The sequence below is a fragment of the Hemibagrus wyckioides genome, linkage group LG01 (assembly GCF_019097595.1).
Source record: "Hemibagrus wyckioides isolate EC202008001 linkage group LG01, SWU_Hwy_1.0, whole genome shotgun sequence".
NCBI classification, from domain to species: domain Eukaryota; kingdom Metazoa; phylum Chordata; class Actinopteri; order Siluriformes; family Bagridae; genus Hemibagrus; species Hemibagrus wyckioides.
The window spans coordinates 7,207,478-7,222,533 of NC_080710.1; the positions used below are offsets into that span (position 1 = coordinate 7,207,478).

Below are 15,056 nucleotides of genomic sequence, written 5' to 3' on the forward strand. Positions count from 1 at the left end.
TTTTGCCTGGATAAAGAAAAAATCCTGGATGCTTTACCTTTGGCCTACTTTACATAAAATAAAATGCTTTATTAAGGCAAATCTTACCCCTAGCAAGTTTGAAACAAACAAAAGGTGAGCATGGCTTCCCTTATGAATCTGGATCCTCTCAAGGTTTCTTCCCCATATTGTCTCAGGGAGTTTTTCCTTGCCTCCACCGCCTCAGGCTTGCTCCTAAGAAAACAATATAAATTTAAAGTTTAAATTTTACCATTTATATTCAGGATTTTTATACTCTAAAGCTACTTTGTGACAATGTCCATTGTTTAAAAAATATAGTTGAAATGAATTGAGTTGTATCTGCATGATTTTATTCATTGTGAGTATAGTTTGAGTTTAACAGTTTCTGAGATATCAGCACCTGAACATTTACAATGAAACTGTTGTGTCACTGTAGAGAAATACGTCAGGGTATGTTTAGGAAATCAAATGATTTTATGACTTTATAGACCTTTCCTGATACAGTCTAATGGACCAAATTTTATTAGTAGCAGGTGTGGCATATATATAAATGGGCTAGCAGACTTTGAAAGATAAAAAAACATGAATAATAATTTTTTTTGTCATTCAGTTTATTTACTTTTAATTGTGGAACTATGTGAGATAGCACCACTAACAATCATAAGAAAAATATGCACTGCAGTGTGAATATATGTGTAAATTATGTGTAGATTTTATAAATTAATAAATATACCAGTATAGTTCTTTTTCATACAAAGTGTTATTTTATAACATTATAATGTGAAAATACTTCACTGTAAATGTTCAGTCAGAACTGTATTATATATATTTAAGTACTGCAGGTTTTGATTTAACACTGTATATCTTTGTATAATGCAGGTAATTAATTTCACGTGGAAAAGGACCTTAAATATTGATTGGCTCCGATAGGCTAGTCTGAGTCTCCCTGGAAACAGAGCTATTGAGGGTAGACTTTGCCCTGCGTGTAACGTTTATGGAACAGAGCTGCATTGAAGCCGAGAGTGAAAGGTAAGAGAGGCGAGAATTCATCTAAACATCTACATTAGAACAAAACCTATATCAGATTATCATCATTACCCTGTTTAAAAGAAATCATGAGAATTACCAAACCATGAGACAAATTTTTAATTGATGCCTTTATGAAAGAAGCACATGGTGTTTGTGAAGCTATCAGTATAATTTTATCTTAATTCTGTTTGGGGTATTTTATTCTTCTTTAATTCAGTTTAATAGATTTCGATTTGGTTCATGCTGAATATCACCAGGATACCAGAGTGTCTTTTCAAAAAAGGCCAGATCTCTACTTTAATGCTGAAAAGCGCTAAATGAATGAAAACTCAATCAAAAGAAACTGGTGAATGTGTCTAGTGTGTGTGTGTGTGTGTGTGTGTGTGTGTGTTTACATCTGTAAGTCAATGTTTTAACAAAACAAGGAAGATTGTATTGTGAATAATGTATGACTATTAACAAATCACCATTGTTATGTTTTCCATTTTTCCTTATTTAGTTATATAAACTCTTATCAGGTTCCCATTGTTGAAAGCTCACATGGAGAGGCCAGCGGTGGAAAACGGGGACCAGCTTCCCCCTCCTTACAACCCCACATACCCCCAACCCTACACCAACGGAGCCAGGAATGTCGGAGAGGCAGGAATTTCGACAGTCAGTTATAATGTCGGAGCAGCAGACGGGATGCCCCCAGAATACACACAGTGCTTTGAGGATGTTAACTGCTTCTCTGAAGCCTCAGTCAGACGAGGTGTGTTGATCTGTGTTAATAAACTGAACATATTTACTTATCACACTGTAACATTTCACTAAAGCAGAGTCTTAAATAAATGATGAAGGTGCCAGTTATGAGCAGATTAACCACCTTCTTCAGATTTATATTAGTGAAAATAAAATATCTGTAAAAACAGATTAAATAAACAGAATTTGGGGTATGTTTGGGACTATAAAACTATAGACACCGATCTATAAAACTATTAACAAAAAAAATGTAAAGTGTATACGTTTTCATCAGCTTTTTAATATCTTCTTCGATTCATACACAATGGTATAATGCATGATCACTCCTGTATATTTTCCATCATCATGCGGTTTATAACTTTATCTTCAGGTTTCATCAGAAAGGTTTACCTCACCCTTATGGTTCAGTTGCTGATAACAGTTGGAATAATCTGTGCATTCCTCTATTGGTGAGTAACAAACTAATCAGATAAATCCTTTGAGTACTCGCTCATCAATTATTAGATTATCCCAAATGTATTATTCTCATACCAGGCTTTTTAATATCAGCAGCTCTGATACCCAGGTCTAAGAATTTGATTATGATTCTCTGGTAATGTTTAAAGATGCTTTTGTCCTGTTTTGACAGGGAGACCCTGAAACTGTGGGTTCTACGCACCAGTTGGTTCGCCTACACCATGATGTAAGTGTTCTACATCGCCTCAGTATTTGTGGGTTTGTAGATAAGGAATCGTGCGTAATATTGGCGCCAGGGTGTGTGATTATTAGAGTAATACAGAGAGCTCTAAATAAGTCTGTACACTGGACCATGACTAAGGAGGCAAAATGACAGTAAATGTACCTCCATGCAACTGCACCATTCTGGCTACTGATTTAAACTCATTCAAGATTGAACTTTATCTCAACAGAGTCATTTTCTGTGTATAAAAACTATAAATACAATGTTGTTTCATCTCTGGCCAGTCAGTTCTCCCTCACACTAGCTCCAAGACATATAACACACGTGTGTGTGTGTGTGTGTGTGTGTGTGTGTGGGCATCTTAATGCTATCCCAAAGGGGAACAACACTAGCTCTTGTCATTGTACTTGCCTGCTGTGGTGATGTACGGCGAAAGGTTCCCCTGAACTTCATCTTCCTCGGGCTGTTTGTAAGTAGACATCAGCCTGCTCCGTGTTTGACAAAAACACTGATTACACACAGAGTATTGTGGTTTTAAACTGATTTATTCCCAAACAGACTGTTGCAGAGGGTATGCTACTTGGATCAGTGACTGTGTAAGTATGATTTTTACAGATTACATATACAACTTATTAAGTCTGAGCTCAGTGTCGAGAGCTGTTCTAATTTTCCCAATTTCCAAATATAAATTGGTAACATTTTATAACACAGATATACATCAATCAGGCATAACATTATGACCACCTGCCTAATATTGTGTTGGTCCCCCTTTTGCTGCCAAAACAGCCCTGACCCGTCGAGGCATGGACTCCTCTAGATCCCTGAAGATGTGCTGTGGTATCTGGCACCAAGATGTTAGCAGCAGATCCTTTAAGTCCTGAAAATTTACAGGACTTACAGGATGATACTTTTGATAGATCCTGACCACTGCAGACCGGGAACACCCCACAAGAGCTGCAGTTTTGGAGATGCTCTGATCCAGTGGTCTAGCCATCACAATTTGGCCCTTGTCAAACTCGCTCAAATCCTTACGCTTGTCCATTTTTCCTGCTTCTAACATCAACTTTGAGGACAAAATGTTCACTTGCTGCCTAATATATCCCACCCACTAACAGGTGCCATGATGAGGAGATCATCAGTGTTATTCACTTCAAAGGTCACTGCTCATAATGTTATGCCTGATTAGTGTCTAACTCAGGGATAACTCTGAAGGAAGTTTATTCCTACTTAGTTAATTACTCAATATTTAGTAAGAGTTCACTATTAACTAAGCAGTTATTACTGAGTCTTATAATTCTCCCGCAATAGAAGTACAGATTAATCACATCAATATTAATTCTCTATAAACCTTCCACCTTGAAATTTACTTCGGAATATATAAAATGTAAATATCTATATGAGTTCTACATATAAATATATTTCCATTTTTTTAATGGAACAATATAATACAACAATTATTACAACTAATACAACTAACCTTTGAGCTGTTGATACAAAGCAGAGACGAAGTTATTATTCATATACATTGCTTAAAATATGAAAATAAATCAATAAACTGAACAAACATTATTTTAACATTAGCAGACTGATTATATTACATAAAACACAGAAGATTAAAAAACTCACTTTTTTAAGAAAGAAAATAATCAAAAACTGATTATATATTCTTTACGTTACGGATTTCATGTGGAAGCCCTTATTAAATTTCTTAACATATATGTAATATAATTTTTATGACATATACATTGCCAGTATTTTATATTTGATTTTACAAATGTACATATTAATACATTTAAATCCAAAACGTCTATACGCTATTTACTTGTATATCATTGTTATTACTTATATAATTGCAATTGCTCTCTACTACCATAATACCAAATATTTATACATATAAATAAACAAGATTAGCAGTTCTGAAGATTGTCATGGTGAAAATACTCTGTTAAATAGTGCTGATACTTGAGAACAAAGGTCTCCTTACAGAAAGTTTCATCATATCGATGTCACCTTTTCCTTGAAAAATAAATACAATCATACAACAGTAATACTTTAGATGATGTGGCACATCTGAGCATATAAATCTCTGTGTATGTTACTAATGCACTGGATAAGCACATGATTATGAATAGGTTGAAGTACACCTGGTATTTCAGTCAGACCTGCTTTCATAGAAAATGAATCCTTCTGACCAGTTCAGGTCAGGTCCATAAACTGAGCAGCACTGTGTAGTCATGAGTACTCTGTGCCTTTCTGTGTGGGCTAATATGATAAATGCTAACAGTCTTTATAAGTAGAAATGATTAATGTGTGTGTTTTAGGTTCTTTAATGCTGAGGCTGTTCTTTGGGCAGTAGGAGCCACTGCCTTTGTGTCCTTTGGCTTGAGTATATTTGCAATGCAGTCTAAGGTCAGTAACATGACAATATAAAAAGTCCAATGAAAAAGTTTTACTTTGATTTTGTATGTCAGCTGGACATCTTTAACTGCCTTCTATAATATGTACAGCTGAGGTTGCAGTTTTTTATTTACATAATGAATGTTTTCATATAGTCCACAAGACAAAATAATAACTGAATTTACACAAAAGAGCCAGTTCAAAAGTTTATATCCCCTCCATTCTCACTATACTGTGTTGCTACCTGGATGATCAGTGACTGTATGCTTTGTGAGAATTCTTCATGAGTTTACTTGTTTGTTCTGAGCCGTAAAACTGCCCATTGAACACGTTAAGAGCCAAAGAGGTGTAAACTTTTGAACAGAACAATCGATGTAAATTATTATTTTTTGTTTTGGGAAACTTGTGAACATCTTATGTAGCTTCTGAAGGCCAGTATTGCATGAAAAAACAAAATATTAACAATAGCAGCTGTATAATGTCTCCATTTTCTTTCTGACAAAAGCTGCTGCTCACACGTCCTTTCTGTCCGTCACTGATATGAGGAAAGCAAACAATATGTTTAATAGACCTTTCTCAAACATGGTATAAGGATGGAAAAATGGGTTGATCCTGGGAAAGATAACTAGGTTTATATTGTCTGTGGCTAAAGAACATTTGATAACTTTTACAGAATTACAAGTTATCATTTTATCCTTGCTTTAGTGTGCTATATGATTATTGTGCAGAGAAAGATCCGACAAAATTAGGACTTCAATTCACATTGCGCTTTTAACAATGGACAGACATCCATCCATCCATTTTCTATACCCACTTTATTCCTAATTAGGGTCACAGGGATCTGCTGGAGCCTATCCCAGCACACACTGGGCAAAAGGCTGGGGTACACCCTGGACAGGACACCAGTCCATCACAGGGCCACACATATAAACAGACAACCACACACTCTCACTCCTATGGGCAATTTAGAATTATGTACATGTTTTTGGACTGTGGGAGGAAACTGGAGTAAACCCATACAGGCACAGGGAGGACATGCAAACTCCACACAGAAAGCCTCATCGAACCCAGGATTCGAACTCAGGACCTTCTTACTGTGAGGCAACAGTGCTGCCCCAATGGACAGACATTTCACATTTAAATGTATCCCTATTGCCCCTTACTGTGAACTCAACCCATTTATAGTGATATGAGTCAACTAGATGCTGATAAACCACTTTCACATAAGATATTTCATAAGAATATGAAACCACTTTCACTATGAAAACCACTTTCACTAACACCAAACACAGTATATTCTGAGAAGGACATAGAAAATAGAATAATTATCATTATACCATTACCTTCAAGCTATAGATAATTATGTCATGAAGCATGTTATGAATATGTCATTATTTCTAATTTTGAGAACAACTAAAGTCTAAAAGCTCTTACAACTTCTATAACCAAATCATTTGAACCATGTTTATGCGCATGCACAAAATCTGAAGCCAGAATTACAGAGACGCTGAGCCAAAGTGATGAATGTGGCCCGAATGACTGCAGGATGTGTTGTGTACATCTTTAAGGGACAGTGAATATTAAATAGCACATGTTGGAAAACCAGAATTTCAGGGGTGTCTTTGGGGTGTTGTGTAATGGAGACAAATATTTCTGTGCACATTTTTATACTACATGGCATTTTTAGGACATTTTGTACTTTCTATCCAAAGTAAATAAAAATAATTGTTGCAACTTGTCCAAACTCTTGCAGTGGGACTTCACAAATGTCACTGGAAGCATTTGGGTACTCTGCTGGACTCTGTTCTCATTCGGGTTACTCTGTGCTATCATGAGATCCCAGGTAAACAATCTGACTGACACTGAAAATGAAGGATGAGTCCATGATATTCTCTGTCATTTATTTCATTTGACTTTCCTTTCAACAGTTTCTGTACATTGCTTATGCATCACTGGGGACGTTGGTCTTCTCTATTGTAAGTAATTGTCCATAATTACTCTTATAGGGTTTGAGGGTGTATACAGCACATCACTTGTCATACATTATAACCTAGAGTGATAAAAGCATGTAGGAACTATTTTAATTACTAACACAAATCTCTCACATCTCTCCTCTAGTACCTGGTGATGGACACACAGCTAATGCTGGGCGGGAAACACAAATACACTCTCAGTGCGGAGGAATATATTTTCGCTGCACTGAACCTTTACCTAGACATTGTAACACTATTCCTGCTGATACTTCAGCTGATCGGACTCTGTCGTTAACATAAACGATAATCTACGAGACCAAACAAGACCAAAAAGAAAGTTTGGTAAAATCCCTGCACTCTACATCCTGCACTCTACATCAGCTCTGCACTACTGTGATTGTGCATTTATTTTTGCACAGAAAATCTCCTTTATAAAGTACATTTATTTATAAAATTACATACATACATTGACCCTAGACTACATGCTACCTTTTACCTCAGGGATTTTTGTTGATGCATAATAAACCTATAAATTAGAGAATCAGAGAAATTATTTACACACAGTGTCTCAAAACTCCTTATTGTAATGCCCTTATTATCTGTTTTCCATCTCTATGTACTGAACTGATTATCTAATAAAAACAGTATGAAAAGAAAAAAATATTCACACACAGCTATATGATTAGACAGACAGACGTACATAAAGACAGACATATAGATAGATAGATAGATAGATAGATAGATAGATAGATAGATAGATAGATAGATAGATAGATAGATAGATAGGTTGACTGACTGACTGACAGACAGACAGACAGACAGATATGAATAAACACATTATAAATTCAAACTCATTTATCTGTTTATCTGTTTACATTTATGTCATTTGGCCCTCCAGAGAAATGTACAAAATGCTTTGAATGTTTTATCAATCAATAAATAAATCAACGCTGGCTCACTAGGTCACAGACTAAAGATACCTGTTTGGAGGAAATATATATATATATATATATATATACATACAGTGAGGGAAAAAATTATTTGATCCCCTGCTGATTTTGTACGTTTGCCCACTGACAAAGAAATGATCAGTCTGTAATTTTAATGGTAGGTGTATTTGAACAGTGAGAGACAGAATAACAAAAAAATGTATTTCAGAACAGAAACAGCCTTTATTTGTCACATATACATTACAGCACAGTGAAATTCTTTCTTCGCATATCCCGTCCTTGGAGGTTGGGGTCAGAGCGCAGGTTCAGCCATGATACGGCGCCCCTGGAGCAGAGAGGGTTAAGGGCCTTGCTCAAGGGCCCAACAGTGGCAACTTGGCGGTGCTGGGGCTTGAACCCCTGATCAACGACCCAGAGCCTTAACCACTTGAGCCACCACTCAAGAAAAGTTCTACATTGATTTGCATTTTAATGAGTGAAATAAGTATTTGATTCCCTATCAATCAGAAAGATTTCTGGCTCCCAGGTGTCTTTTATACAGGTAATGAACTGAGATTACAGTAGGAGCACTCTCGGGGAGTGCTCTTAATCTCAGCTCGTTACCTGTATGAAAGACACCGTCCACAGAAGGAAGCAATCAATCAGATTCCAAACTCTCCATCATGGCCAAGACCAAAGAGCTGTCCATGGATGTCAGGGACAAGACTGTAGACCTACACAAGGCTGGAATGAGCTACAAGACCATCGCCAAGCAGCTTGGTGAGAAGGTGACAACAGTTGGATTATTCCCAAATGGAAGAAACACAAAAGGACTGTCAATCTTCCTCGGTCTGGGGCTCCATGCAAGATCTCACCTCATGGAGTTTCAGTGATCATGAGAACGGTGAGGAATCAGCCCAGAATTACACTGGAGGATTTTGTCAATGATCTCAAGGCAGCTGCGACCATAGTCACCAAGAAAACAATTGGTAACACACTACGCCGTGAAAGACTGAAATCCAGAAGCGCCCGCAAGGTCCCCCCATAAACCACTATACAAATCGACAGTTTAAGATAAGATTGTGATGTTTTATTGTAACAGAGCAATTAATATTAAGGATCTTTCGGTGGCGTCACAGACCACATGGAATATTATATAATGTCCATATGTAAGGTCCACTTGTGAAAAGTGCAGCGTTGTGATCGCTTATAACTGCTCTATGGCGTCCTCTGTGCGTTTGTAGCAGAAACACTACAGCAGTTGATTACCGTATTACTCAGTATGCAGGTTTACATGGTCTGAATTCCAAATAGTACGCTACTCACTCTCTATGTACACTACACCAGATTAGGTAGTACTTGGCTACTGCGCCCTATGTAGTGCACTATGTGCCCTATCCGGAGCCGTTTAGGATTCAGCCGCAGAGTACGAGCGATAACAGACATGGCGGACTCCCTCGACGGAGGAGCAAACGACCTGAAGAAAGCTGTTTCCACAAACCGCAGTGGGACTAACACTAAGGAGATGAACACCATTTCCAAATCCGGTTCACAGACCGTCTCTAACTTAATCGCCAAATCACAATATTGTGAAAAACTGCAGGAATGGATGTGGCAGTATTACTGCGGATATGTGAGCTGGCAGAGCTGGGTGACTGTGTTTCCTTTTCCTCCCTGTTTCCCAACACAAGTAACGAGTGGGAGCCTGAGACCACCAACAGGGGGGGCGGATTTGTCTAACCCAGACCTATACACCTGGATCACTCATTGGTCTGGTGTCCCTTTTTCTGCATTTCCGTCCATTCCTGCCCCCTCTAGCAGTACGGCTGCTAATAACGCGAGTGAAAGACAGGTATTGATTAATGGTCAGAGTCAGAATGGTCCTGTCTCCCAGCACGTGCAACAAAATGGAAACGCCCAACAGCCAGGTACTGAAGGATGCTGCTATTAGTACATTAATATAAACTCAGTCCCAGATTAGACCTGTGTACAGAACCTCTACTGCTAGTCTGCTAAACCCCAGGGGTTACCCAACAGATGTGTGTAAATGTTCATGATTTGTATATCTGTGCTGTGGATTTGATTTAGGTCGAGAATATTTTATTCCTTCTCTTCTCCATCGCTTCCTGGCTGAGATGGTGGACTTCCTCATCCTCTTCTTCATCAAAGCAACCATTATCCTAAGCATAATGCACCTGAGTGGAATGAAGTGAGTTGGGATCATCTGATAAGTTGAATTTCATTCAACTTTCAAATTTTCTAAGTGTATATATATATATATATATATATATATATATATATATAGGGAGAGTCTGTAAGAGAGAGTCTCTGGGCATGTCACTATGGTTATGGACATTAATTATATATCAGCAGGAGACGAGCACTGTCCTAAACGAAAGGTGTACATGGATATTCAAATACCTGGTTGTGTCAGAGGGGCCAACATTTGAATGTGAAATTACCATTCAGGATCATCTTATGGCCTCCAACTGCATGATAAACTGTTAAAATATCTGGGAATAACATTGCTATTATTGGTGAGCATCAGAACTAAAAAGTCTTAGGGAGCAGATAACCATCAGATTATTATAAACTTTCTACTACGTTACTACAGAACTTTGGTGAAGATTGGATTTTTGTCTGATACCAGCATGTGTTCACCACAACAAACACTCCCACTTCCAGCGGGTAAACGGATAGTCATTAATTCTTACAGACATTTGAATATTAAAATGAGGCTAAACCTGATGGTCCTGCAGTCTCATTCACAAGTCCTCAACAGTACATGTGTTAAGACGTACTGTGTCCATTAGCATGCATTGTTATACGTTACACTGTACTGTTCCACCAGCATTACAGTTTCAGTCTCATTAGAAAATACAGTAATCATTAAACACTGATATGACTATAAGATATGTAGCTCACAAACCTCTGAGCTGCAGCATTTCAATTTCTTTTTTAAACCAAAATCTGCAGTAGCAAATAACTGACCAAGTTACATTAATTTTTTTATCCGTATCAGTACCAGAGACCCATTCACACTTCAGGATCATGAAGCTGCTTGTCCTGCTGCAGTAGAGGCGACACACTGCTCTTCACACGAGAAGAAAGCAGAAGCTGTAGATGAATTAAAATGTTGTAGTAATACTGTCGTGCTAATGGCATTGCTGTATCTCTTGATGTTTTAGGGACATATCAAAATTTGCCATGCACTTCATTGTGGAAGAGATAGATGAAGACACGTCCATGGAGGAGCTGCAGAAGATGATGCTTATGGCTCTTGTGTACCGGATACTGGTGTGCTTCTATGAGGTCAGCCTGAATACACATTTGTTGCCTCTCTGGATTATTGAACATGTGGAATGTTAAACTGTCATGTGCTGAACATATCATTGTATCATTAGATTCGTTATCACTGTATTACAGGAACTGGATTAATATACCACTTTGTATATTACTTTTATATCCAATTAACCACATGCCTGTCTGTGGCTCGCTGTTTAGATTATATGTGTTTGGGGAGCTGGTGGAGCTACGCCAGGGAAGTTTCTGCTTGGCCTGCGAGTGGTCACGTGTGACACGTCAGTGCTGGTCCAGCCCAGCCGAGTGCGCGTGGTGCCTGCGACTAATGTCAGTCTCTCAGCGTAAGTTCTGATGTTTATTTAAATATTAAAATTAATTATCAGAAATACAAATAAAAAATTTAAAAACACGATTATTGTGTCCGGGATTAAAAATATCCCACATTCACCAGCCACTACAATAGGACACCTGCACATTGATGCAGTTATCCAGTCGCCAATCATGTGGCAGCAGTGAACAAACAGGGCGAGAGCTTCAGTTAATATTCACATCAAACATAAGAATGAGGAAAAAATGTGATCTCAGTGATTTTGACCTTCATCAACCTGAAGAATAGGAGAGCAGTTTTCATCAGTCCAGTTTGTGTGAGCTTGTGCCCAATGTAGCCTCAGATTCCTGCTCTTTCTTGGATGCCAGGAAGTGAAACCCAGCAGGTTTTGGCTATTATCGCCCACCGACATCAATCTAAAGTTTGATTTGTTTTTGTTTCTTGTCACAGAGAAAGAAAAGAGTGTGAAGTGTAAAATGTGATTATTTCAGTTATTTACTTCCTGTTAGCTCAAACCAGTCATTCCTCTATTCTCATAAATGAGGCGTATCCACCCACAGATCTGTCACTTTCTGCATTCACAGCTAAAACTTGTACTAAAAACTCCTAAATTCTGATCTCTGACTCAACCACAACCCAAACACAGCATGAACAGCAAACAACAGAGCACTTAGCTTTAAATAAGTTGAGCAGAGTTTGTTTCAGATCAATCAACATAAAGCCTTATTATTATCACTTATTAACACAGAGGTATGAGGAGAAATATATGCATCAACCATCACAGTAAGCTGACTAGCTTGTTGCTAACAAATGGATGAATCCAGGTTTTTTCTTACTTTGTAATTGGTGTGTTTGAAAATCCCAAGAGATCAGCAGTTCCTGAAATACTGGCACCAACAACCATGCCAAAATCAAAAGACCACATTTTTCTTCTCTATTCTGTTGTCTGAACATTAACATGGCATGTATCTATTATATGATCTTATGCATTGTGCTGCTGCCACATGATTGGCTGATTGGATAACTGCATGAACATTCCTAATAAAGTGGCTAAGTGTACAGTCTGATGTTTCTGATGTTTTGGATGGATGGGGGATACTTGTTTGTCAAAATGTTTGTACTTTGGTGGAAAGTTATGATGACAGTTAAGGATGGATGGATGAATGGATGGTTGGTAGTCAGCAGAATGATCCAGATTGTGGACAGTTGTTTAGCTAGCTACAAATTTAATGTTTCAACGTTTAGCTTGAATTTGCTTACATCAGATGAGAATGACTGATTCCTCTTAGAAATTCTGACTTATAGACAAGTGCTGATGGAAAAACCTGAATAAATGAGTGGAGATACCTGCCAAAAGAGTGCAGATGTTATCAGATAGCTGCATCACACCATTAAGCTATTACATTTATATTTATTCACCTGGCAGATGCTTTCATTCAGACTGACCTGAGCTGAAGAAATTAAGGTTGAAAGATTTTTGCTCTCATGTTACTGTGATTCCAACAAACAACCTTCTGGTCAGTCGTCCATTTACATTTACAGCATTCGGCAGGTGACGTACATTTATCTCATTTATACAACTGAACAGTCGAGCGTTAAGGGCCTTGCTCAAGGGCCCAGTGGTGGCAGCTTTTGGTGGTCCTGGGATTTGAACCCAGAACTTTCCAATCAGTAGTTCAACACTGTAACCACTGAGCTACCACTTCCTCTTAGTCTGGAGCCATCACTGACCAGTGATCTGTGTCATGTATAAATATGCTCTGTAGGCCCAGTTGACAGGAGGGTTGATTACTGAGACACAGAGCAGGAAGGTGTTAGGAGCTAAAGCCATAAGCACTGTTCAAGTGACTGTGTTTCGGTAGAAAAAGTGACTTTGTGATCATGAAGTAAAATGGTGGACATTGTAGTTGAAAGATATGCAATAGGTTTATTTAAATGAGTGAACTATAGATTTTTCTATAATGTTGTAAATCTACATTCTCATGAGCGTTTAGATCAGTGAATTTATTCTGCCTGCATGATGATTTTATACATTTATCTGAAGGTATGTGTAAATCCATTGTATCATTATTTCTCTCTTTTCCTAGGTCAACCATCCGTGCCCTAAACAAAAACTTCTCCATTGCGTTTTTTTTCCCGGCGTTTATCACGCTGCTGTTTTTCCAGCACAACAGAACTGTGTATGATATCGTGGCAGGGACTATAGTGGTCAAGAGAAACAGACTCAGGTGATGTGTGTGTGTGTGTGTGAATTTCACCTGCTGGGTCACAGGAAGGAGAGAAAATGAGGAAATCCTTGGAACTGTCGAATAGAGAAATGCTTGACATTGAGTAGTTTTCACTCCAAGTTTTCAGAGGGAGCTTTTGAATGATTTGCTGCAGCGAGTTATTTTTTTTTTGCCGCCGTTTGGCATGTACAACGTGAATTTTTTGTATTTTTAAAAATTTCATAAAATGCAGTGCAATGAGTAACATGCAAATTTCAATAATAGTATAAACATTTTCTTTGCTAATTACTGTGTTCAGCATGTTGCTCTGTATATCAGCACCACAAACAAGAATCAGTCAAAAGTATCTAAATGTTTTTGGCCCCGAAAGACACAAAAATGTCAGATTTTTTTCCCTAAGAGTTTAGTTTTAAAGTAAGCTTAAGCATTAAACCTTGGGTCACTGCTTTCCTTAAATAACAAAGATGCACTGGATTAATAACTAATTATTGTATGTATAATTTCTCTTCTCTTCATTAACACTTGGCCTCATTCTACAGCTGAACAATTCAGATCATGATCTGAAGATCAGAGCAATCTGGCAAAAAATCATTTATTAAAAACCTCACAGTATAATAATAATAATAAGCTATAATAATTTATCTGACTCCATTTATTTTACAGAATGTGCCTTTATTGTGCCTTTAATATAAATGTGCTAATAAATTTCTCCTGTGTACATATATATATGTAAATAAATAATGATGTGTATTCTTGTGTTCATCTTTATTCGAGCTCTCTCGTAGTGATGGCTGGATTTGTGTGAGCCATCAGAAATGTTTTGCGTTAATGTTCAAGTGTCCCTCTGAAAACTGTCAGTGTGTGTGTCACTACTGATACACACATATTCTCGAGCAACTCTAACAAGATGACCACACTGAAAGAATATCAGCCACAAGGAGACCAGAACACACACACTGTCACTTTTATTTATTTATTATTTTAGCTATTTCTTTATCAATATACTATAATTTACACTTCTGCAAACTAATTATTTACAAAATACTCATAAGAGCATATGTATGGAAAGCTCATTCATTTTAACTGACATAAAAAAGCTTCTCATAGTCATGCTACTTCATGGTTGATCTGAAACGATACATTAGTATTTTTGAGTTATTTCCAGTATAACCCAGATAACTACTTCTGTTAGTTCTTGGCATGTTATCATCTCTGAATGTTCCTCATCCAGCAGCCTGGGTTCTGTAAGAAAAATAAAATGATGAGGGCGTCGAAGATCTTAATGTAGAAGAAGTTTATCGCAGCGTAGCAGTGACAAAATACATGAAGTACTTTTGGTTCATCAGAGTAAAAAAAACACAGGACATATCCTGCTCAAACATTTTTTACAGTGTTTCCTGTGTGTAATTGAAATGAGTTTCACTTTAAATGTAAATTGAGTGCAAAAAC

At 37.5% G+C, this 15,056-nt stretch overlaps 2 protein-coding genes across 2 annotated transcripts; both read left to right on the forward strand.

Annotated features, from left to right (window-relative positions):
* The first annotated feature begins 903 nt into the window (after window positions 1–903).
* On the forward strand, window positions 904–7,778 carry zgc:110410 (uncharacterized protein LOC553618 homolog). Its single transcript, XM_058375480.1, has 10 exons — window positions 904–1,029; window positions 1,529–1,780; window positions 2,141–2,219; window positions 2,399–2,452; window positions 2,828–2,918; window positions 3,008–3,045; window positions 4,771–4,858; window positions 6,600–6,689; window positions 6,775–6,822; window positions 6,965–7,778. The coding sequence occupies exons 2-10, from the start codon at window positions 1,570–1,572 to the stop codon at window positions 7,112–7,114; spliced, it is 849 nt and encodes a 282-aa protein (XP_058231463.1). The 5' UTR covers window positions 904–1,029; window positions 1,529–1,569; the 3' UTR covers window positions 7,115–7,778.
* Window positions 7,779–9,141: 1,363 nt separating this feature from the next.
* fam8a1b (family with sequence similarity 8 member A1b) lies at window positions 9,142–14,357 on the forward strand. Its single transcript, XM_058402241.1, has 5 exons — window positions 9,142–9,676; window positions 9,837–9,957; window positions 10,937–11,060; window positions 11,253–11,392; window positions 13,467–14,357. The coding sequence occupies exons 1-5, from the start codon at window positions 9,193–9,195 to the stop codon at window positions 13,609–13,611; spliced, it is 1,014 nt and encodes a 337-aa protein (XP_058258224.1). The 5' UTR covers window positions 9,142–9,192; the 3' UTR covers window positions 13,612–14,357.
* Window positions 14,358–15,056: the final 699 nt, after the last annotated feature.